Below are 24,174 nucleotides of genomic sequence, written 5' to 3'. Positions count from 1 at the left end.
ATGCTGAGACCAGCGCCAAGCATTTTATCAATGTAGCACAGCAGTAGAACATGCCCGCAAAGCACAGATAGAGCTCCTAACATTGTAACATCATTGCAGCGGCAAGACAGCTGCCATTTGAACACCAGCCTTGCACTGCAAGGTGCGGTGCGAGTGCGAGGCAAGAGTTGCGAGGCGTGGTGAGAGCGCGAAGTGAAAGTGTAAGCGTGAGGCGATTGTCTGTGTTCCACAACTGCTACCGGGTCCTTGAATAACATATAAGGTGTTAGGGCAGCCGGTGGAGTTTCTGGTGCCCCCCTAGGGAGTTGGTGCCTTACGCAGACTGTGTAATATGCGTATAGGGAGCGGCGGTACTGATTACCGGCTAACAGAAACCCTGCTGCTGTCTCCAAGGTTGTCACAGCATCTCTGTTTGATAGTGCACTGGCCAATGCAGAAGTTGGAGACATTGCTGGAACTACACTGTCATTAACCCATTTAATCCCACCAGTAACAATTGTGACCGGGGTCTAAAAGGAGTTTTTTTTTATGTATTTTGCATTCGGCACAGCCATTGACCAGGAAAATAAAAAATGTCAAAAAGGTTGCCGACCTCTGATTTAAATAATTGAACTGAACAGCTGGGTCGGCGCAGTCTTTGAATTTGACCTTCAGAAACTTTTCAGTAAAGGAAGCGCCATTGCTGTGCAAAAGAATGTCAAAAGAAGGTCCATCTGGCACCTTTAAGGTGACTTAATGTGACTGAACTCTCGTGAGAGGTACTGTAGTGCAAAACAAATCTCAGTAACAGTAATAACTCAAGCTGTTCAGTTACATAATGGTGGTCTATTTTTGGCAAGCCTTAAAGCACTCACTGATATGAGAGAAAATAAGTGGCTGCGTACCTTGCTTTGGAAAATGCAAAGTCACCAAGGTATATTTAACTTTTGGATTAAAACTGAAATAAAAGTGTCTACCCTGAACTTTGATCTCATAAGCATTTTAGAGTTTGATGTGCGTGTGTGTATTCTTACATCTGGGGACAGTTGTTTGACATAGCTGCTGCCGAACACCACAGATTCAAGTGGGGGGATGAGAGTGTCTTTGCTCTGTGCCGGAGCATTACGGTTCAGCCAGGTGCTTTTCACCGGCCGCGGGAAACTGAGGGTACAAACACTAGTGTGAAATAAACCACAAAACACTTCAACTGCTATCAAAAGTCACAGTTTTAAAGAAAATTACTTCTTATTACAAAATAATAATAATAAAAAAAAAAAAGTTGTTAAAACTTCTCCACACCAAGAAACACAAGCAACTAACAAGCTTCTTTCTTCCTTTATAACATACTACAAAATGACAATGACTGGCAGGTGTACTGCTGCTGACCTGATTAGAGGTTGATGCAGGGCCACCAGTGAGGCGTGGAGAGTGGCAGAAACGACAGACAGGTGGAAGTAGTCAAACATGACGTTGACGTGCTGGTGGATGCCTCTGTGGAGGCTAAAGTGCAAACGCAGCGTTCGACTGCTGATGCTTTGGAGAGAACTGGGGTCCTCAGGCCTGATCGTTGACAAAAACAAACACTGAGTTCAATATCAAGTGAATTCTGCAAAATGACAAACAACTACCTTAGCAAGCAACATTAAAAATAGCTATTATTGCCAAAACGCAAATGTTCAGTTATAATTCTACATACGAATAGTCGCCATCAGTGAAGTACAGATCCAAAGTCAGCTGAAAGTCCATTTCATTTAAGGACTCCTCCACCTGAAGGAAGAAAATACATCTAAAACACAAATCACCAGTGCTGCAGGCAGATTTGACTCTCTGATCTTATTCAGTGTTTGTTCTATGAACCATGAGACTTATTCTCTGACCTTCTTTGCGTCTAGCAGCATCATCACTTTAAATATGAGGACATCGTTGACCACAATCTCCTCGTTTTTGTAAAGGATCTGAAAAGTTTTGCTGCAGATCACATCATCTTGAACTGACGCTGGGAAAGCCAGATCCGAACCTGAAAGAACACACATTACTACTCAAGTTTCCATAAACATTTACTTTCAATGTGCCTCATTCATGAAATATGAGTAAATTGGGAGTAGTTTACACGTAAAATGGACTTTCCCGAAAAACTTTCCTCTGGATTCACAAATGCTGCGTACACCCCAGATTTGTTAGTTGACTGTGTGTATGATAATGAATTCAAAATATTCGAGATTTCCAACCTAGCATACAAGTACACCATCCTTAAATGGTCACATTCAAAATTAGATTAAAAGAGAAAACATAAACCCACATCGTGGTGCAATTGGAACGAATTTGCAGGTGCAATTTACAGAAAAAGGCTATAGTTGATCGGCTTGTGATGCGTGAATGTCTTGCAAGCGCAAAGCTAGTCTCATCACACTTTAATAGTGTTTAGCCTCCCATTCAGCTGATGAAAATACACTGCATGATCATGAGGAAGGATTACATCAAGATGTAGATTGGAATGCAGGTCAGGTGCGAAAAACTTAATATAAATAAAACAGACTGCTCCTCTCTCGCTGTTGCTTGCGTGCTAGTGATTACCCCTCTGTGTGAAAAATGTATGACATAATATAAGAAATATTTAAGATTCCACACAATTTCGTGATCAGTAATCAAATAAGCAAATTTGTGACCTTAACTGTGTTAACACATTTTGTACAAAAGGACAGGTTTTCTTCCATTAAAGCACTTTCAAAAGATGCTCTGTGAAAAATCACATGCAAGATTTTTCACATGCAGGTTTTTCACTCAAACTGTTATGCTGATAATAAAATTGGTAATGAAAAACAAATGATTAAAATAGAAAAATACAAAATAGAAACATTTTCAAATGTGCGTCGGCACAGCCATTGACCAGAAAGTAAAAACTGGCATTCCATGTCAAAAAGGTTGCCGACCCCTGCGCTAGTAAATGCTTTGAACATCTATGCGGAACAATAATTAAATTGTTTTTATGAATAAAGTACATTCACATTGTAAAATAGTTAACTTCTTGGGTGAATCATGATGGCAACAGTCATATACTTCCCTTGCAACAGGAAGAATCTTAAGAGAAATTAATATATCACCTTGTCTTAATCAGACACGACAAGATTCCAGCGGCAAGCAATCTGTCTGTCCACACCAGGCGCGACGCGACACCGCAATTTTCATACACTAAAATTAGGATAATTGACAATAAAATGTAGAAAACAGAGCAATCACAGACGGAACAGTATGTTTACTGAACGCAACTCATTTTCTCACATAAGCGCTGTAACGTTTTCTACAGCAAGCCCCGAGGGGATAAATACACAATCACACACATGCTTGCTTGCTGTGTCTCCTATGTGGAGCATAGCGCATCAGTCCAACATCTCCATGCCTCACGGTTGTTCGCCAGCACCTTGACTTGCCGCAATGTTTTGCCATTGCTTTCAGCTTCTTTTACTACCGTTCTGTGCCATGTGTTGCCTGGTCGCCCAGGTCTACGACTACCTAGGGTGTTCCAATCAAGCGCAGTTCTAATGATTTCTTATAAAGGCCGACTGAGGGCATGACCAAATCCATTGCCACCTACGTTTCTTGATTTCATTGGCCATTGCATTTCTACCGGTGAGCTCAAGCAGATCTTGGTTTGAGATGCGGTTGGGATATGTAGGATACGACGAAGGCATTTATTGACAAACACTTACAAACGTTTGATGTTCTGCTGTGTGATACCCCAAGTTTCACAGCCATACAGGAGCACGCTTTCTACACAAGCACCAAAGATGCAAAGCTTCAGGTTCTTGGGTATGGTAGATGACTTCCACATCTTCATCAGCGCGAAATAGGCTTGGCGAGTTCTGTTAATGCGATTGCCAATGTCAACATCAGTTCCATAGTTTTTGGTCACTTTGCAGCCAAGATAACAGAATTCCTCAATGTCTTCGATGACTACCCCATCTAGGAGCAATGGCTGGGTGTCATTTGTGCCTATCCACAACAGTCTGGATCACATACATAGACAGGGAAAAGTTACTTTATGAATCGCATCCTTATTCAGCCTGTTACGATTGTTTGTTGATCTCCACGTGACAGCGAAGCGGTGAGAAAGTCAGAATGAGCCGGTATGTCTCCCCTCTGCCATTCTGAAACTGTGTGTGTGTGTGTCCTGTGTGTGTGACAGAGCTCCGACTGAAGAGAGCGAGACCTCAAGCACAACATTCGCCCAAAATCAAGTTGTTCTGAACCGGCTAGCGTTATGCCGGCATTAATATACTGTAAAAAAAAAAAAAAAAAAAAAGAAAGTTGACTGCCCTACCTGGCGCGATGTCGCAGAAATAGAAACCATTCCAAAAATAGCGACAGGGCTTTCTATCACTCGTCGTGTCTCACGACTGGTTAGGACAAAAACATTAACATGGAAAAGATACCTTTTATCACGTGTCGCGACGTCGCTTCTGGTTAGGACACAGTGTAATGCCTTAAGAAGATCTTTGACCGAAACGTAGTAAACGAATAAGATTTGCAAGCTATGACAGCCTTTTCTATTTTTTTTTTTTTCACATCTGCGATGTGTTTATTTATGGGTTTAACATCATTAGTACTGACCATATGTTATCAAACACAATATATCAATACCTATACTGAATTATGAAACCTAAATTATACAGCTCATATGAAATGAAGAAACTGTCCAACCAGTCACATTAGAGGGCATTCATTCTTCTGAAAAAAAAAAAAACACACACTGCATCTTCCCACAAACTTCAAAAACGACCTATCGTTGGAAATGAATGGATTAGAATACAAAATACAAAAATATTAAGTGTTCAGGAGCATCCCAATCCTTTAGATAAGCACATATGTGGATGTGTGTTTGCACACACAAAGTCCTCGGACATTAGCACAAAGCACTTTTAGTGCGCACCCGGGTTCGAATGACGTCAAAGTTCGATTCGTTTGGACAATGTGAACACTGTTTTCCGAACTCGGGTGCGCACCCGAGTCCACTTGAAAATTTGGTCTGGGGTATGGTTCATGTGAACTCCAGTACGGTTCGCTGCTGTTATAAACGCAATCATACCAAATCATGGAAGTGAACCGCTTATGATGACCTATAATTTGCGTCTTTGCAGGCTCCCGATCGCAATTATTATGGTATAATGCATTTCTCATACCTGCTTGTGTCCAAATAAATCACCTTCAAAGAGCAGCTCACATTCTTCACATCTCTTGCAACTCATCCGCAGGCTTGAGGCAGACAAAAGCTAATATTCATCTCACCATTGCACACTCAATGCATCCGTGGGAGACACGTGTCGTTCTGTGCATATAAAGTTTTGAAGGTAATTCCAAAGAGATACTTTAATAATACAGTGAAGCTGATGTCTTCTTGAGTTGTTACCTAGTTTCAGTGGTAAACAGCTGACGCTTGTACTCATGTTAATTACACAATCGGACCGCAGTTCAGACCCATATAATTTGATGTGAACAGAGACCAGCGTGGGCAGGGGGAGGAAATGAACTCTGGTTCGGTCCAAGCAATCGAACCAAGTGTGAAAGTACCCTTAGAGACAATGATGCGCTACTAATCTCCGCCCATTTTAGGATTCACGCAATGTGTTCGTATGGATTAAATTTAAAATGAAATGTTTTCAGTTGAACTTTTATCAAACAATGGTGTGGTTTTTTTTTTTGTGGTTTTTTTTTACAAATTTGCAATTACACGTGATTTTGGGGCCATTTTCAGAATAAAAGGCTAAATGTTTGGGCATGGAAATTAGCTTTCAAGCCATGGAAAAGTCATGGAAATTAATTGGTTGAAAAGAGTGGGAACCCTGACAAAATGTGTTGTGCACCCTCGTGCATCGTCTTTCCATGTACACTCTTTGAGGAATATTTCAAGATCTACTTATAATATTATGTTGCGTTTGGGCTCGTTTGAATCGGGATAGTCTGCTGTAAGGTCCGATATGTCATTGTCTATGTTATATAAATGTTTCGGGAAGTAATAAGGAAAAACATGACAAAAAGACACTTCTGTTTATTACAATTATGTCTGTCTGTGGTAATTTCATAAAATAATACTCACTGCAGTTTGGCCTCTGAGTGAAACAAATATGCTCATTGAGACCTTTCCAGCAATATATAACACATAGCTATCTCATCTTTTTTATGGTTTTACCAACTCTGAATATAATGGTTGTGATAACAAAATTGAAAATGATGAGAACGAAACAGTTCTAATTTGTCAGCAAATTAAACAGCATTGTTAGGATCAGCTATATGCATTGTAAAGTCCAGATTCTAGGCTTTAAAATGACCCTTAATTTGTTCAGATTAAGTAAGTGGTTTTATGACACAATTACGATTTATTTATTTATTATTATTATTTTCCGCAGGGAGTTCCTCCCCACTGGCCTGGCATTAGCTCAGTTCAATAAATCATTCTATCAATAAAAATATATATTTATTTTCAATATGTTCAAAAAAGAAGTCAAAACCTGTCATAATTACTGAAAAAGAAGTTGATAAAAAGATGTTGGATAATGCAATAGCTTGTGATAATACACCAATCAGCCACAACATTAAAACCACCTGCCTAATATCAAGTAGGCCCCCCCCCCGCCAAAACAGCTCTGACCCGTCGAGGTATGGACTCCACAAGACCTCTGAAATGTCCTGTGGTATCTGGCACCAAGACGTTAACAGCAGATCCTTTAAATCCTGTAAGTTGCGAGGTGGGGCCTCCATGGATCTGACTTAATGGTCCAGCACATCTCATAGATGCTCAATCGGATTGAAATCAGGGGAGTTAGGGGGCCAAGTCAACACCTTGAACTCTTTGTCATGTTCCTCAAACCATTCCTTAACAATTTTTGCAGTGTGGCAGGGCACACTATTCTGCTGAAAGAGGCCACTGCCATCAGGGAATACCGTTGCCATGAAGGGGTGTACATGGTCTGCAACAATCTTTAGGTAGGTGGTACGTGTCAAAGTAAGATCCACATGAATGCCAGGACCCAAAGTTTCCCAGCAGAACATTGCCCAGAGCATCGCACTGCCTTCGCCAGCCTGCCTTCTTCCCATAGTGCATCCTGCTGCCATCTCTTCCCCAAGTAAATGACGCACTCGGCCATCCACATGATCTAAAAGAAAACGTGATTCATCAGACTAGGTCACCTTCTTCCATTGCTCCATGGTACAGTTCTGACGCTCACGGGCCCATTGTAGGCGCTTTCGATGGTGGACAGGGGTCAGCATGGGCATTCTGACTGGTCTGCGGCTACGCAGCCCCATACGCAGCAAGCTGCGATGCACTGTGTGTTCTGACACCTTTCTATCATGGCCAGCATTTTTTTTTTTCTCCCCCCAATTTGGAATGCCCAATTACCAATGCGCTCTAAGTCCTCGTGGTGGTGTAGTGACTCGCCTCAATCCGGGTGGCGGAAGACAAATTTCAGTTGCCTCCGCGTCTGAGACCATCAACTCACGCATCTTATCACATGGCTTGTTGAGCACATTACCGCGGAGACATAGTACGTGTGTAGGCTTCACGCTATTCTCCGCGGTATCCACGCACAACTCACCATGCGCCCCACCGAGAGTAAACCACATTACAGCGACCATGAGGAGGATACCCTCCCCAGCCACCAGGCCAATTTGGTTGCTTAGAAGACCTGGCTGGAGTCACTCAGCACGCCCTGGATTCGAACTTGCAACTCCAGGGGTGGTAGTCGGCGTCTTTACTCGCTGACCTACCCAGGCCCCATCATGGCCAGCATGAAGTTTTTCAGCAATTTGTGCTATAGCAGCTCTTCTGTGGGATTAGACCAGATGGGCTAACCTTCGCTCCCGAAGCGCATCAATGAGCCTTGGGCGCCTATGACCCTGTCGCTGGTTCACCGGTTGTCCTTCCTTGGACCACTTTTGGTAGGCACTAACCACTGCATACCAGGAACACCCCACAAGACCTGCCGTTTTGGAGATGCTCTGACCCAGACGTCTAGCCATCACAATTTGGCCCTTGTCAAAGTCGCTCAGATCCTTACACTTGCCAATTTTTCCTGCTTCCAACACATGAAATTCAACAACTGACTGTTCACATGCTCCCTAATATATCCCACCCCTTGACAGGTGCCATTGTAACGAGATAATAAATGTTATTTACTTACTATTGTGGCTGATCAGTGTATATGCATTGAGATATTTATAAACAATCGTAGTGGATCGGTCATTTTTGACCAGGAATCCAAAATGTGTTAGCAGAAAACGAACACAACACAAGGGTAAAGAAATCCATGTTCATGTTTCTGTTCCTTTTTAAAGTGGGGATCTCACTAAACCATATTTAGACATCAGAAGGCTTTTAAACTGATCTTGATTATTCCGTAATGTCTTGTAATTCCATCCAACCAAATCGTAACACCGCACACAAAGCAGGCGGGCTGAGAAAGCCTTTACTGCTGAGTTATTTTTGCTCTCCAAAGGGACTACTGCAGTTTTATCAGAACATTCATCTATCAAGGGAAAAACACAGAACTCTAAGATAGCCTTGATGATTCAAGATGAAACACAAGCCACTGGATGCCCAAACAAGACAACTTTGACTGTGTTCAAAACATAGATTTCAAGCAAAAAGCAATAGTTTAAAATCCCCCAAAAAGGCCATACCCTATGAAAAGCAAATCAAATAAGGGTGTTTCTTCAAATTAAGGCAGTTTTATGTGCCAGCGTTTTTTGATCACAAATTTCAAAATTTTTTTTACTACTTTTCAAATGCCTTTGAATTTAAAGACTTTATCGCTTTACATGTGTGTAATAGATGTTTAATAAAAAAATATTAAAATCCACCAATGAAAATTATTGAAAATGATTTACAAGTTTTTTTCCCGCAAATTTGACTGTCCCTCAGTTTCCATCACAATATTCCGTCCAATAATTTAGCCCCTAATAAAGTTTCATGAAAAGTTAGTTTACTGGGTTACCAAGGAGTCAAAGACAAACATCCAGGTAATTATCAGAATATATGTGTCATTTGCAATCAAACTGTTATTTTGTCAAATTATGCAAAAAGTGTGAAAATATTATTTATTTTGTGTATTTTGGAAACATGAAATCCCAGCAATGAAATTAGTCTTAGCAAGACAAAGGAGTCTGCCATTTCATTCCAAAAAATGTGCCCTTAGTTGAAGAAATTCCTGTAAACATCCAAACAGATAGACAGCCCTGCTAGTCCTATGAGGTGAGAGTTAAAGAAATCACTGGCTTGATAATAATGCTTCTCATTACTTTTCACCCCAGGATGCAAGACATGACACACTCCATCACACACACAGAGCCTGTTAGAGTAAAGATTCCCTACTCCCCACTGTGTCGATCACTGCAGGCCCTGAGGAAAACACAGAGATGTTCACGTATACTATTAAGAGCTGAGGGCTATAGTGGTGAAAAGCTTGTGAGAAAGTGGAGGTTTAAACCTTGTAGATGTTACAACAGATGTTTAAACCTCAGAACTGCAGCTCAACTGCATTCCTGTGAAATATACAGCCTGAGGAAACCTTTGGACAGGTAAAACTGATTGTTTACTTGATCCAAAAAAATATTTATTTTTTAAAATACAGCTTCAGTGCATTATTTTATTTGCACAGCGGCACAAGGCATCAGGAACATAAATTCAAACAAACAGTGGTTTTGCCAAATTGGGCAGCCTCTGGGTTAAAAACCATCTTCCACTGCATGGAATGTTCATTTGAAGTTTGTGCATTTTCACCTGTGGGATGCAGCAGACTGGCTTCCACCCTCTGCGGGACCCGTGGCGGCACTTTCATACTGGCTCGGATCTGATAGAACCTGCCAACACAACCAGGAAAACAACCTTTAGAAAAATCCATTACCTAAAAAGCACAACAATTCAATGAGAAAACTACTAAACTCTACAGCAGTCATGGAATTTATGACTAGTGATTGACCGATATGTTTTTTTTTAATGGCCGATGCCGATATTAGTGGTCGACCGATTTTTCTCAGAGGCCGATAAATCCACAGATATTCTGACTTTTTTCACTATCGGCATCGGCCGATAAATTTTCATATTTGGCAGATTTGTTTTTTGAGGGAGCCGAAAATCGGCTGTTTGCATGTGAAGCGACATGTAAACAACCGGTCACAGTTAGTTTTGTTGTTACGTGCCATCATGTTACTACAATAATAGACCGGTGTGCAACACAGTCTAATTTAAACTATTTGCATATCAGAGCCACGGCAGATGCGTTTGAGCTCATAATGTTAATGTGCTCGCATGTTTCATTCTCTCTCTCTCTCTCCTCAACAGTTGAACATTTAACTGTCTCGTCTAATGATAAAAAGGCAAATATTAATAAAACTTATGTCATACACCGTCTGCAAATATGCGCATATCTCTTTAAACAGATGTAATAAACCAACCTCACAAAACTTCAGCAGATCCAGCATCCTGTGGAACGCTCATTTATTTACCTCTAAAGCACGTATTCTAACAGTCTCTCATCAACAGTTCCCTGTCACCTTTAACTTTATTTTCTAATGATAAAAGGCAAATATCAATAAAACTTCAATTATATACCATTTGCAAATATGCAGATTTCTCGTTTAAACAGATGTAATTCACGAACCTTATGAAAATCCAGCATTTTCTTCCTGTTGAGCACTTATCTAATATCTTCCTCTGAAGTGCGTATTCTATCAGCCATAATCAAAATTTTAGGATCAGGATCAAAAGTTCCTCTGATTCACAAATCATGACGATCTCTCTGTGACAATTCAAGCAGGTGATCCAGGCCGTTAGGAGATTGCTGCTCGCACTGGATCTGCACGAGCGCGTGAGTGCAACTTCAAAGTAAAAGAGCATACCTGCCAACACTCCCGATTTTACCGGGTTTCTCCTGTTTTTCCTCCCCTCCTCCCGCTGTACTCCCGATTTACAATTTCTCCCGATAAACTCACGATTTTCCGCATCCACACTTTTCTCATGAGTATGTATTAGACCTCTAGGTAGAGTTACCACCCATCCTATAAAAATATGGGATTGTCCCATATTTAAATATAAAATGATGCATCCCTTATAGAATCAATACGGGACGTGATTTGTTCCATAAGCTGGTCAGATGGCGTCACGGAGAAATCGTTCCAGATCGTTAATTTAACATTGATAGAAGTTAGAACTTTTTCATACGGTGGAGAAGGGGTCATCTGAAAAGTCCACACATTGTGCTAAAACTGTGGATGTTTTCTACTGAAAAACAGAAGGTTCCATAAATTTTCAATAAGATGTACAAAAATTACACAGATCCAACAATGTATGAATACTATCACTGAGTCATAAAAGGCAAGGTAAAAGACAAAAATAAATAATGCAAATAAAAAAAACTTAAATACATATAAACCAACACAGATGTATACACACATAAAATAAAGAAGATAAATAATCGAAGAAATAAAAATAATTATATTTTTTTTATAAGTCATGGGTCACGAAAGTTCTCAGCATATAAGAAAGTATATACATGTACACTTTTAGTATTAATAACTCAAAAAGCATTTATTACTAAAACTGTGAAGGATGTGGTAAGGGACCCTCTGAATACATGATCAATTTCTTAGTATTATTCATCTTCAACATATTACTGACCTGTACTGCCGATGCCTATACTCATATTGCGCAGTCTGTGTTGTGCACCTACTCGCTACGGGGGCACCATCTTACCCTAGGGGGGCACCAGAAACTGCCGTTCCAAATCTTCGCACATAAGAAGTTTTTGATGGAATACACGCTTCAGAGGAAGAAATGTTTAAACAAGATATCTGCATATTTGCAGACGGTATATAATAGAAGTTTTATTGACATTTGCCTTTTATTATTAGAAAAGAAAGTTTAAAGTTACAGGGAACTGTTGAGAGACTGTTAGAATACGTGCTTCAGAGGAAGATTTATGAGCATTCCACAGGATGCTGGATCTGCTGAAAATGTGTGAGGTTGGTTTATTAGATCTGTTTAAACAAGATATGCACATATTTGCAGACGGTATATGATATTAGTTTTATTGATATTTGCCTTTTATCACTAGAAAAGAAAGTTTAAAGTTGCAGGGAACTGCGGAGGAGACGCTGATAGAATACGTGCTTTAGGAGGAAGATACACCAATCAGCCACAACATTAAAACCACCTGCCTAATATTGCGTAGGTCCCACTCGTGCCTCCAAAACAGCGCCAACCCGCATCTCAGAATAGCATGCTGACATGCTATTCTTCTTACCACAATTGTACAGAGCAGTTATCTGAGTTACCGTAGGCTTTGTCAGTTCGGACCAGTCTGGCCATTCTCTGCTGACCTCTCTCATCAACAAGGCATTTCCATCCGCAGAACTGCCACTCACTGGATGTTTTTTGTTTTTGGCACCATTCTGAGTAAATTCTAGAGACTGTTATGTGTGAAAATCCCAGGAGATCAGCAGTTACAGAAATACTCAAACCAGCCCATCTGGCACCAACAATCATCCATGCGATTATCTAATCAGCCAATTGTGTGGCAGCAGTGTAGTGCATAAAATCATGCAGATACAGGTCAGGAGCTTCAGTTAATGTTCACATCTACCATCAGAATGGGGAAAAAATGTTATCTCTGTGATTTGGACCATGGCATGATTGTTGGTGCCAGACGGGCTGGTTTGAGTATTTCTGTAACTGCTGATCTCTTGGGATTTTCACACACAACAGTCTCTAGAATTTACTCCGAATGGTGCCAAAAACAAAAAACATCCAGGGAACGGCAGTTCAGCAGATGGAAATGCCCTGTTGATGAGAGAGGTCAATAGAGAATGGCCAGATTGGTTCGAACTGAAAAAGTCTACGGTAACTCAGATAACCGCTCTGTTTAATTTTGGTGAGAAGAATAACATCTCATAAAGCTATTCTGAAATGCGGGTTGGCGCCGTTTTTTGCGGCACAAGGGGGACCTACACAATATTAGGCAGGTGGTTTTAATGTTGTGGCTGATCGGTGTATATGAGCATTCCACAGGATGCTGGATCTGCTGAAGTTGTGTGAGGTTGGTTTATAACATCTGTTAAAACGAGATGTGTATATTTGCAGACAGAATATGGTATTACTTTATTGATATTTGCCTTTTTATCATTAGACAAGACAGTTAAAAGTTACAGGGAACTGAGAGAGGGAGAATGAAACAGGCGAACACTTTAACATTATGAGCTCAAACGCTTCTGCCGCTGGCTCAGATAGGCGGACCATTTAAATGAGACTGTGTTGCACACCGGTCAATTATTGTAGTAACACGATGGCACGTAACAACAAAATGAACCGTGACTGGTTTCAGTCACTTCACGTGCAAGCAGGCATTTCCCAGCGCCCTCAAGAAACAAATCGGCCAAAGGGGAAAATGTATTGGCCGATGCCAATAGCTTCAGTGATATATTGGTCAACCACTATTTATGACCCTCTCTCTCTCTAACACACACACAATATTGGATCTTTTATTATGAGCTGAGCCGCTATCATAATGACCCTCCTTGAGGCCTTGAATTAAAGTACAGAGAGAACGGCCCATGTAAGGCAGACTTCTACTGAACAGAAAAGAGCAAAAGGAGACATAGAAGTCACGCACAACAAACTGCAGTTCACCTGACACAAAACCATGTAAACCATCACTTAACCACCTGTACATGAGCCATTAACATTATAATCACTACACTTTTGAGCTTGCTTAGTAGCTAGATCTAGCCCACATTCTTTCTTTTTACTGCAGTTCTCAAGAGGAATCCGTTGTGACCGTTGAAATACTCTGAGATGTCTCCTGCCCTTTCAGTTCCTCAATCCTACTCATCTGAGCTTGGCTGAAAAAAACAAGACCCTGATCATATCAGAGAAGGGTTGGCTTTTGGTACGATACTAGCTCATATATAGTACCTCAATACTGATACCTTAATACAAACAGATGGTAGGCAGATTATTGAATATATGTAATAGATTTGCATATTGTGTAACGAGGACATTTACTAAACTAATAACTGTAATGATAATACACACAAAATCTGTCAAGTACAGGCAGATAATGCCCATCTTTAAATCAAACAAGGTCATACAATTAACAACTAACTATCTATTAACAATATACAGTAATACAGAAATTTGCTAAACATTGTTATTGTACCATTTAAAATGTAGGTTCTGTTTTAGAACTTCAGCATGCGGCTATGACACTGCTTATGTTGATATCCTGTGCTCCATCTTCCAAAGCATTTGCAATGGTTGGGGAAGTACATGCAACCAAAATAGAGCTGCAATTATCCTTCTGATGAGAATATCATGACATAAAAAATGCATGGAGGCACTCATGAGGAGGTAAAAACAATGCACTGGCTGGAACATAGATCTGAGAACAGGAACAAGCAAGCAGTCCCTCTGCAGGAGCCGAATGAGCACAGCTGAGCAAACCCAACAGCTCACTGTTTTAGTTAGACCCACAGCGACAAAGTCAGCAAAAGTGGAATGTTAGCAAAGGTTGCAAACTGCCGGGTTGACTCAAAATGACCACACTGAGCACTGTTGACAGCCAAGGGCTTCTTCCTTTCCTTTGGAAGACATTTATATTGTGACATAAAAAGTGGTGTTGCAGAAACTGATGACATCACTTAAAACTAACAATATATTCCACATTATCAGTTCAAATGTTTGGCTATGTCTAGTGACTGGTTTGAGAGGTACTGCGAATGCATCATGAAACAAATTTTCGGGGTTTTTTTAAGTTCATCCAAAAATTCTCTCATCATTTACTCACCCTTACGCCATACCAAATATCAATGACTTTCTTTCTTCTACTGAACACAAACAAAAGATTTATAGAAAAATATCTCAGCTCTGTAGGTCCATAAGTGCAAGTGAATGGTGGACAGAACTTTGAAGATCCAAAAAGCACATAAAGGCAGCATAAAAATAATCCATACGACTCAAGTGGTTAAATCCATGTCTTCAGAAGCAATATAATAGATGAGTCAGAAACAGATCAATATTTAAGTCATTTTTACAATAAATCTCCACTTTCAGGGATGTCAATTTTCAGACATTTTCATAATCGATCATCGTGGAAATTAATCAATTAATTGATTAATCATTAACGTTAATATCTCAAAAGCCACGTGGAGGACTCAAAATAATATGTTCATGTAGCCTACTGTTTAAATATCATTGAAATTATTACACTTAAGGAATGCAAGTATTGGTATTTTCCTCTTCAAATAATCATAGTTCCGTGTATTTTAATACTTTTAGGCAATGTTTAGTATGAATTTGTGAATTGTTTAATTACTGTTAATACTTTACTGTTAAAAATAACTCAATTGATACATATTTGAGTTAATTAAAACTTCACGTAGTGGATCGTGGGATACTTCAGACCTTTGGACCTATTTTTTTTTTAATTAGAAATTAAGTCAAATTATAACAAGCTGCGTAAACATAGTAATTTACATTTCGCTTCTCTTGTGATGGTGAGAAGTTAGCTGAATGTGCCTTCATGCTTTCCCGGCGATCGCTGATGTAATTGTAGGTTGGGATGAAACAAGGAGATCAACAGTGCTTGTTGTCATGTTGTACTTTAACACACTCACAGTGTGTGCAGAAAAAACATTTTAATTATAGAGAAACGCTCCAACACTGTTTACATTGAGCCCGCTTCCTCTCTCAACTGTGTGTCTGAGCGGTTCTTCTGTAAGTTGGCTAAGACATGACTGCAGCACGCAGGCACCCTCTAGCGGCAGATGACTGTATAGACAGCCTTATTATTGTCTGCTGTTATGATTAAAAACACATTTGTTCTTTAATTAATCGACGACCAATAAGCTTAATCGATCAAATTATTAAAGACAATTAATTGATTTTCGATTAATCATTAACATTCCTATCCACAATCATCTTTTTTAGGGGGGTGGGGTTTCGAGTCGCATTCTTCTCATGCATATCGCCACCTACTGGCCGGGGCTGGTGAAAGGTCTGAAAGATCTGTTTCACACCTATCATATCGCTTCTGAAGACAGGCTGAGATAGTCTTCTAAAAATCTTAATCTGTATTCTGCAAAAGAATAGTCTTACACATCTGAGATGGCATGAGGACACTGAATAGGAGCTCAAGTCTTCAGTAAGACACATCATGACTTTGCTACACTTATTTTTGCTGCTGTGCAAGGAATAACCCACATAAAACTATATGCACACTATAAACACTTATGAAGGAAAAGGTACACTTTTCCATTTTTAAAACATTTTATTTTGCAGTTGCTAGTTAAGTTAATGGCAATAAATATTTTACTCCCATTTTCATTTTTAGTGTTAATTTTGGATACTGGTTGAAGCTGACAGAAAACAAACTGATTAAAAATAGGGATGGGTACGAGTACTCGGATACTCGGACGTGGCAGCAATGATCGATCATGAAAACGATGTTCGATGGTGATCATGCATGATGTGACTTCTCACTTAATTCGAAATTCAGTGACAATTACCTGATAACTAAACACAAACGTGTCAAAGAGGGAGCATATTTTTAATTTTGAGATCGATTACGTTGCGATTTTGAGGGGTACACTGATTGTCAGAGACGTCTCATAACAACCAAACTGATATACGACGCTGCAATGCTATCATTACGATAATCAAAAGAAAGTGTAATTAACCGTGTTTTGAACACCTGTCTCTGCAAAACGTTTGCTAAACACGTTTTATTATCATTTAATGTAAGAACTTTGACTTGCATTAAGTGAATGTTTGTCACTGACAGTAAACCTCACTGCCCTGGGCGCCAACATGTTTGCGTTAAGTAACACACACATGCATCTTGACCAAATGGGAGTTGATTTCCGCACGAGTTTCCAAATTAGAAGTCCAATATAAAGTGTCATTCCGTTGCACTTTCCCCAGTTGAAAGGTGGAAATTCCAACACTCCAAATTGATTGGAACGCTTCATGAATCATCACAGCAACAACAATACGGAGCATCATGGCTTTCTCCACAGGAGCAAACACTTGGGGAGACACACCCCAAATGACCAAAATACCCATTCCTAATTAAAACAGTAATGTGTTCTTTTGAGGTTTACCTTCTCTGCAAACCGATTGATGGAGAATAAAACTGTATAACAGTGCATACAACTGTACAAGCAGACACATGTGAAGTGCCTAAACACAAATAGTTTAGGAGAGACTCCCAAATTATGAATTCTAAGAAAAGCTGGTGCACATGTAGCTGGAGAAGCTGGGACTCGTGCCTGCAAGCATCAGCAGGAATGATGTCTACAACAGTGTAAGCGACCATTCTGTGTTATTAATGTCAGTGAAACTCTCGGCTGACTGCTGATCTCTCATATGAGGTGTCTAAATGGAGAACAGAGTTACAGGCTGCAGTTATGTGGTAATGTGCAATGAGCCCTGTCCAACTGCATCTTAAAGTAAAAAAAAACAAAAAACTTTATTTCTTTATTTAAGTCTTTTTTTTTTAAGACTTTATTTCTTTCGGATGCCTAGAAGAAACCAATCTATCTCAATATTGAGGCAAACTTCAACTGAACCCAAAGAAGAAAACCTGAGAACATGTTCTTACCCTCTTTGGAAGAGATCCACATTGTAGAACTTGTAGAGCTCCACAGAGAACTCTACTGTGGCCTGGACCTCTGTCATGCTGGGATTCAGGGCTGGAGGAGGGCCTGTCTCAAACAATCTGCAGCAAAACTGAGGAAGTTACACACATCAATCAGTTGTTTTAGTACAATTTGCCAAAAATCAAATGAAACATTTAAATGCATTATTATGCATTCAGTCTCAGACAATTCTCTCACTGGTCACTTCCACCTGAGAGAGCCCCTCCCTGGTTTTGTACTGAACAGGAAGTTCTTGCCCCTATTTCGCCATTGCAAAGCCTTTCTATCAAACTAATCAGAGAAGTTATGTTACACCCCGTTATCTCACATTTGCACTCGGTATGGACAAAAGTGTCTAGAGTGTTTAATTCGGACATTTATTTAAATGTTGCCTCGAGCATATGGCTGAACCCAAAAGTATGTATTAATAAGTCCCCTTTCTGCTGGAAAGAGTGGATTGTGAGGGAGGTTAATATGCTTGGTGACCTATATGAGAGTGGAGTGTTGAGATCCTTTAAAAATTTGGTTCAACATTTTGGGATTCCCAGATCTCAGTCCTTTAGGTATTTACAGCTGCGCCACCAGCTCTTTACTATTCTTGGGAGTAGCATACATCCCCCTAAAGCGGCAGATACTCTGGGAGTGATGATTACTGCTTTTGGAAAAGGTTATGAGGCATCAGTGTATCACTCCCTGCTAATTCAGAGTCTGGGGGAGGGAGCTTTAACTTCTACCAAGAGATTATGGGAGAAAGATTTAAACTTGGTATTGGAGGAGGGAGTGTGGGCTAGGATTCTAAAAAACGACAAGTGTGCATCTAGAGATGCAAGGGTGCGCCTTATGCAATTCAAGATTTTACATCAATTCTATTGGACCCCCTCTAGATTGTATAGGCTTGGTCTTAAAGACACAACCACCTGCTGGCGATGACAATCAGAAGATGGAGACAACCCATGTTTTTTGGTGGTGTGTTAAGATCCAAGAATTTTGGTTGAAGGTTCAGAGTTTTATGTGTGACGTATTGGGCACTCAAATTTCATTTTGCCCCAGACTCTGTATTTTAGGTGATGGGGCAGTCATCAATATAGGGATAAACACATAAAAAATTGGGTCCTGACTGGTGTTATGATCGACAGACAGACTGATTTAAGGGGATGGAAGTCGGCTGGAGCGCCCTCATTTCAAGAGTAGTGCATGGAGATGGGGATGGTGGCGGCTTTCGAGGAAGTGTCCTCTAGAAGGCTGGGGAACTTGGATACGTTTGCTGGGAAATGGGGCAGCTCGTTGGCGTTCTTGGAGGGCTCTTGGGGAGGGGCAGTGGAGAGAGAAACAGTTTTAAATGTGTGTGATTATTATTTTTTTATGTGTGTGTATACTCATGTGTGACCACAGGGATGTTTGTGAGGGTCAGGGTGGGGGTTAAACGTTGATTCTGTGAATATATGTTTTGCTTTTCTTTGTTAACTGTTTGAATCAATAAAAAATGTTAATCAGAATAGAATAATATCTCAGCTCTGTAGGCCCATAAAATGTAAGTGAATGGGTGCCAGAACTCTGAAGCACCAAATAGCACATAAAGGTATCATAAAAGTAATCCATACGACTCCAGCGGTATAATCCCTGTCTTCTGAAGCAATATCATAGGTGTGGGTGAGAAACAGATCCATATAAAAGTACTTTTACTATAAAATCTCTTCCTTGGCCAGTAGGTGGCTAAATGCATGAAGAATGCGAATCACCAAAATGAAAGAAGAAGAATGTGAAAGTGAAAGATTGAGAGATTGATGGTAAAAAAAAAAAAAAAAAAGGACTTAGATATTTATCTGTTTCTCACCCACGCTTATCATATCGCTTCTGAAGACATGGATTTAACCACTGGAATCATATGTACTATTTTTATGCTGCCTTTATGTGCTTTTGGAGCTTCAACATTTTGGTCCCATTCACTTGCATTGTGAGGACCTACAGAGCTGAGATATTCTTCTAAAAATCTTGTGAGTCACACACATCTGGGATTGCATGAGAGCGTGTAAATGAAAGAATTTCCATTTTTCGGAGAACTATCCCTTTAACAACTTCAAAGTTTCATTAAAATCCAAAACTAGTCTCTGTGTAAAACATAAGTCTTTTTTTTTTTTTTCATTTTGACAAACTGTCATTTCCCAAGGTAAGCCAACCAATAAAAATAAAGATTAAAGAGGACAGAATCTGAAGTGGTTTAAATTACTTAAAAGGATGACAACACTGTAAAGAAAAAAAAAAGTTAAAAGGTTACAAACTATATCTCTTTGTGAATAGGAAGAAAAGAAGTGGTGTGCTTTAATCTTCACTAAATACAATTATATTGCACCAAGCAACTTCATGAGACAAGTCTTTCTACCTCTGTGACATTTAAACCTCCTAAACATAGAAATAGCATTCATGTCTGCAGATATGCTTGAATTAGCATACAAGGCACAAAGCCCACAGTGTACTCTCTGTGCTCTTTAAAATCATATCATTAAGCACTGCCTGTGCTTGTCTTGAATTACCACAGAATGCCTTCACAAACTCCACAGGCTCTTCCAGAATGATTCATCCTTTTTGCAAGTTACAGTACTAAGGTGTGATGCAAGATCCTGACAAGTCCAGCACAAGATCTTCAGATGTTTCAATGTAAATACCTCCATAAATGGTGTCCAGAGAGCACCACAGGGGTCTCCAGAGGATTGCATGTGCTTTGATGCATTATCAGGGGCTTTAAATTTCATTAATACAGATTAACTACCCTAAATGAAAGCCCAGCTGCACATGCAAACCACCAAGTCAAATCAGATCAACCACAGCTAGATTTTCCTTTCAAACATGTTGAGCTGGTGATAAGCGCACGAGCAGTCTGTCCCAATCTGTCACGCATCCTTCCCCTTAACTTTGAGCTGTGCCTGTGAAAATGAGCTCATGATATTTTTGTTGTCCTTCACCTTGGCATTTGTTCATATCCTTGAATGCCCTTCTATTCTCTGCTTTTTTCCTCCCTCTCTCTCCCTTTCAGATTCAAAGAGCTTTAAGAGCAGAACAGTGAATTGTTCAATTGACTCAGCAGCGATCTTCCAAAGCATTGCAAATGACGTCTCTCCACAAAGCAATACACTTCTAATACATTATGTTACACTTACAGACAATGACTTTTAGTCAAAACAATTTTTCCAATATATATTTGTTTCTGAGTCAATTACATAATTTGCATTGCTTCATTAGGTGAGATATTTCATTTCCTCATAAAAGATGAGTGCACAGTCTTTTTCAATTTGCAAACACTTTTTCATTGAATCAAATGTTGTAAGGTTGTGATTCATATCAGAGCTGGTAGATTTAACTAATTACTTTTTACTAAAGGATTTTTTGAAACGCTTTTAAGGAAAATGAGTAGGAAAAAAGTGGGCGGTCAATGTCGAGCTCTATTGGCACACATTTATAAAAAATAATAACCATAATGTTTTGGGTGGCTCTCGCTCTTTCCATGCCTCTTTCCTTCTCATCAGGGTTTTACATTATCCTCATGATTTCAGCTTTGCTATAAATAAGAAACATTAAGTACTGGCACATTTATTCAGTAGTTTAGAGTGATTTGAGTCTGTATTGAATATGCATTATTATCAGTGTGACTTGTGTATATTATGAGTGTAAATGACTCTCACCCGTCCTGACTCGGTTTAGTATCTTCTCTCCTCATGTCAACTGATCAACACAAACCTAAAGAGAGAAAGACAGTCTTAAAAAAGGCATACCTAATAAGTATTTTATTTAGGCTAATGGCGTGTCTATAATAATAATAATGTACACTAAATTAAGCATCTGAATACAATTTAATACGCATACATCACTCACCTTCTTCAACAACAGTTACTAGTAAAATAATAATAATAATAATAATCTCATCAAAAGAGCGATTATCTAGATTTAGTCATGATTATTGTAACAGTTTGTGTTTTTAAATAATGTTTCTGTGTACTGGATCGCGTCCTGCAAGTCTGTTAGCTTTAGCTTTTGCCTGTTTTGCCTGTCAAATGACCATCTTTCACAAACATCACACCATTTGCTTAAGCTAACGGAGACATTTTCACACCTACAGCCATAAACACAACAAACGGCGATATTTCATAAAAACTCCGGCTCTTATTTCATTATAAATGACTTACATGTATCAGCTGCGGGAGTTTGGGCCTCAGACCGCGGGGTCAATTTCAGAGCGATGCCGCCTCGACGCTCCGATCACCCGGCTGTTTATTTCAACTGCATGCCACTGAAAATTCGCAACGTTTTTCTCGTCTTCACGGTAGATTTAAAACTTCACATCGGTCGGACTGAATGAAAAAAGAAATACTAGCTCCATATCTGGTTCTTTAAGAGTTGTGAACCGTAAATATAATCCAAACTTCTGTTTTGTGTGTTGTGAGACTGAGTTTCTGGGAGGCGCTCACAAGCCGGTCACTAGAGGCGTTAATTGATTATTACAGCCCTTATTATTTATTAAAGGCGTTATTCTTCTGTCCCATCCTTATTATAATAATTCACTCCAGTCTTGTGGAGATGTTGGAGATGACAGCTTTGTCCAATGGAGAACAATATACTCTATATTAAATAAACAATGTAATGCTGAAGCAATTTAAACCGAAGATAAAGCTTCCTTCGCTATTCCAAGAGGTGGAAAAACAAACAGGAAAATCCTTTTTGGAAAGGGCTTCAGATCTTCAGTCCTTACTGTTTGTTAGATGTTGATAAAGTTCTGTCCAATAGAACAATATAGGCCTAGTTTATACGGGCTATTATAATAATATAATTCAGTGAACACTCAATAAAGTGAAATAAATCTAAAGTGTTGTGGCATATTTTCCACTATTCCAAAATGTCCCCATATGCAAAAACAGGCAGATGATTTCAATAAATGAGAGAACTCACTCAGAAAATAACATTTTACAGTAATGTCATATAAAAGGGGTTCAGATTTTTATAGATAGTTCCTATACGTCCAAAAGACCAATATAATCTGTATAATAAAGTGAACACTCAACCAACTAAAATAAATCCAAACCCAGATATCACACATACATGTCCGAGATGTCTGTTTTAGATGTTTTCATCTGGAAAGCATCACAATCTAATTAACATCTGCTAAACATCTTAAAAGTTCAGATTTACAAACACTGTAAATCATAAACGTCTCAAAGACATCTTCTGAATGTCTTACTGACATCCGAGAGGAAATGTCTTATAGACGTATTGCAGATGAGCAAACAACCTAAAAAATGTGTCATCCAGATGTAAACACACACATAAAATAGACGTCTGGGTGATGTGCATGTGTTATCAATCAGGGAATAGTTCATAAATATTGTCCACTATTTCAGAATTTTCCCATAGGCAAAAACAAGATACCAGACATGTACGAGGAGAGAACTGACCCAGAAACAAAAGTCTATGGATTTTAAAACTCTTCAAAGGCATTGGCATACAGTCCAGTCCTTATTAAAGGTTAAAAGTCTTTTTGAGTTGCTGCTGGACATTTATGTGGATCGGAGTGTGGTTCACTGTTCATACAAACTCCCACAGTACTGTAGGACACAAACGGAACTACAGTACTCTTATCACAATTGCATCAGTTAGCATATTTAAAATGTCTATCTATTCTTTTAGTTTTATAGTGTAAAGCCATATTAGAATGTATATGAATTTATAAGTATGTAAGACATTGTCAAACATACAGTGGAAGTAAGTTGTCATAATAAAGGACTGTGACCATTGTGTTGCTGATTTACGGATTTTCTCTGCTGTGTTTTTCAAATGACTGATCTACAACTGGTTTGTCTGGCTTTAATCTACCGTTGTTGCACAGCTAATTCTTTTTAATCCACTGGTAAATCTAGTAACATCAAATTTACTGGGATTCCCTGCAAATAAGCAGCTGGTAGAAATTATAAGAAGACCATGCTTAGTGACATTATCAGGAATAAGAAAACTTAATATTGCACATTGTGTTCCAACACTTTGTTCATTTATATTTACAGTTATTCGTTTAGCAAATGCTTTTAACCAATCTATTTTGTGACTTAAAATAAGCAAACAAATGTTTTTTTCGAAGCAAAATAACTTCCTAAAAAAGGAAAGTCATAAGTTCTTGAAGGAGCCTGTGGGTAGACCATATGTGCAGCCATATGTCTCTCTCTCTCTCTCTCTCTCTCTCTCTCTCTCTCTCTCTCTCTCTCTCTCTCTCTCGTTATTAATGCAATATGGACATTTATAAATCAGTTTAAGACTCAAGTTTACTATAATATGAAATCATGGAATAGATGAAATAGAATTGTGATCATACCATGCATAAATGTGTTTGTTCATCGTTAGATATGACTCTTAATGAATACTGTTATAAAGGAATTCAGAGAATAAATCAGCCTTGTGAAATTAGGGAATCGTCATTGCCACTGTAAAGATATTTCTCATTTAACAGAATATTGTTCTTTAAGTGTGGTGTTATAA

General features: G+C 39.2%; 1 protein-coding gene across 5 annotated transcripts in view; it reads right to left on the bottom strand.

Annotated features, from left to right (window-relative positions):
* LOC127414061 (protein FAM135A-like) overlaps positions 1 to 22,122 on the bottom strand; it is a 39,264-nt gene extending 17,142 nt beyond the window's left edge. For all 5 annotated transcript variants that reach the window (XR_007892730.1, XM_051651763.1, XM_051651764.1 and 2 more), the window contains exons 1-8: positions 21,840 to 22,122; positions 21,339 to 21,393; positions 17,625 to 17,752; positions 9,752 to 9,831; positions 1,857 to 1,996; positions 1,676 to 1,746; positions 1,366 to 1,539; positions 1,014 to 1,140 (exon numbers count right to left, since the gene is read on the bottom strand). Coding sequence is in view for 4 of the 5 variants with exons in the window: in XM_051651763.1 (XP_051507723.1) it covers positions 1,014 to 1,140; positions 1,366 to 1,539; positions 1,676 to 1,746; positions 1,857 to 1,996; positions 9,752 to 9,831; positions 17,625 to 17,701 (669 nt within the window). In the remaining variant the exon portion in view is untranslated. The remainder of the gene's footprint in view (positions 1 to 1,013; positions 1,141 to 1,365; positions 1,540 to 1,675; positions 1,747 to 1,856; positions 1,997 to 9,751; positions 9,832 to 17,624; positions 17,753 to 21,338; positions 21,394 to 21,839) is intronic.
* Between the last annotated feature and the right edge of the window lie 2,052 nt (positions 22,123 to 24,174).

This window comes from Myxocyprinus asiaticus, chromosome 23 (genome assembly GCF_019703515.2).
Source record: "Myxocyprinus asiaticus isolate MX2 ecotype Aquarium Trade chromosome 23, UBuf_Myxa_2, whole genome shotgun sequence".
Classification (NCBI taxonomy): domain Eukaryota; kingdom Metazoa; phylum Chordata; class Actinopteri; order Cypriniformes; family Catostomidae; genus Myxocyprinus; species Myxocyprinus asiaticus.
Note: the sequence above shows the minus strand (reverse complement) of the source record. Positions and strands in the feature narration are given on the sequence as shown.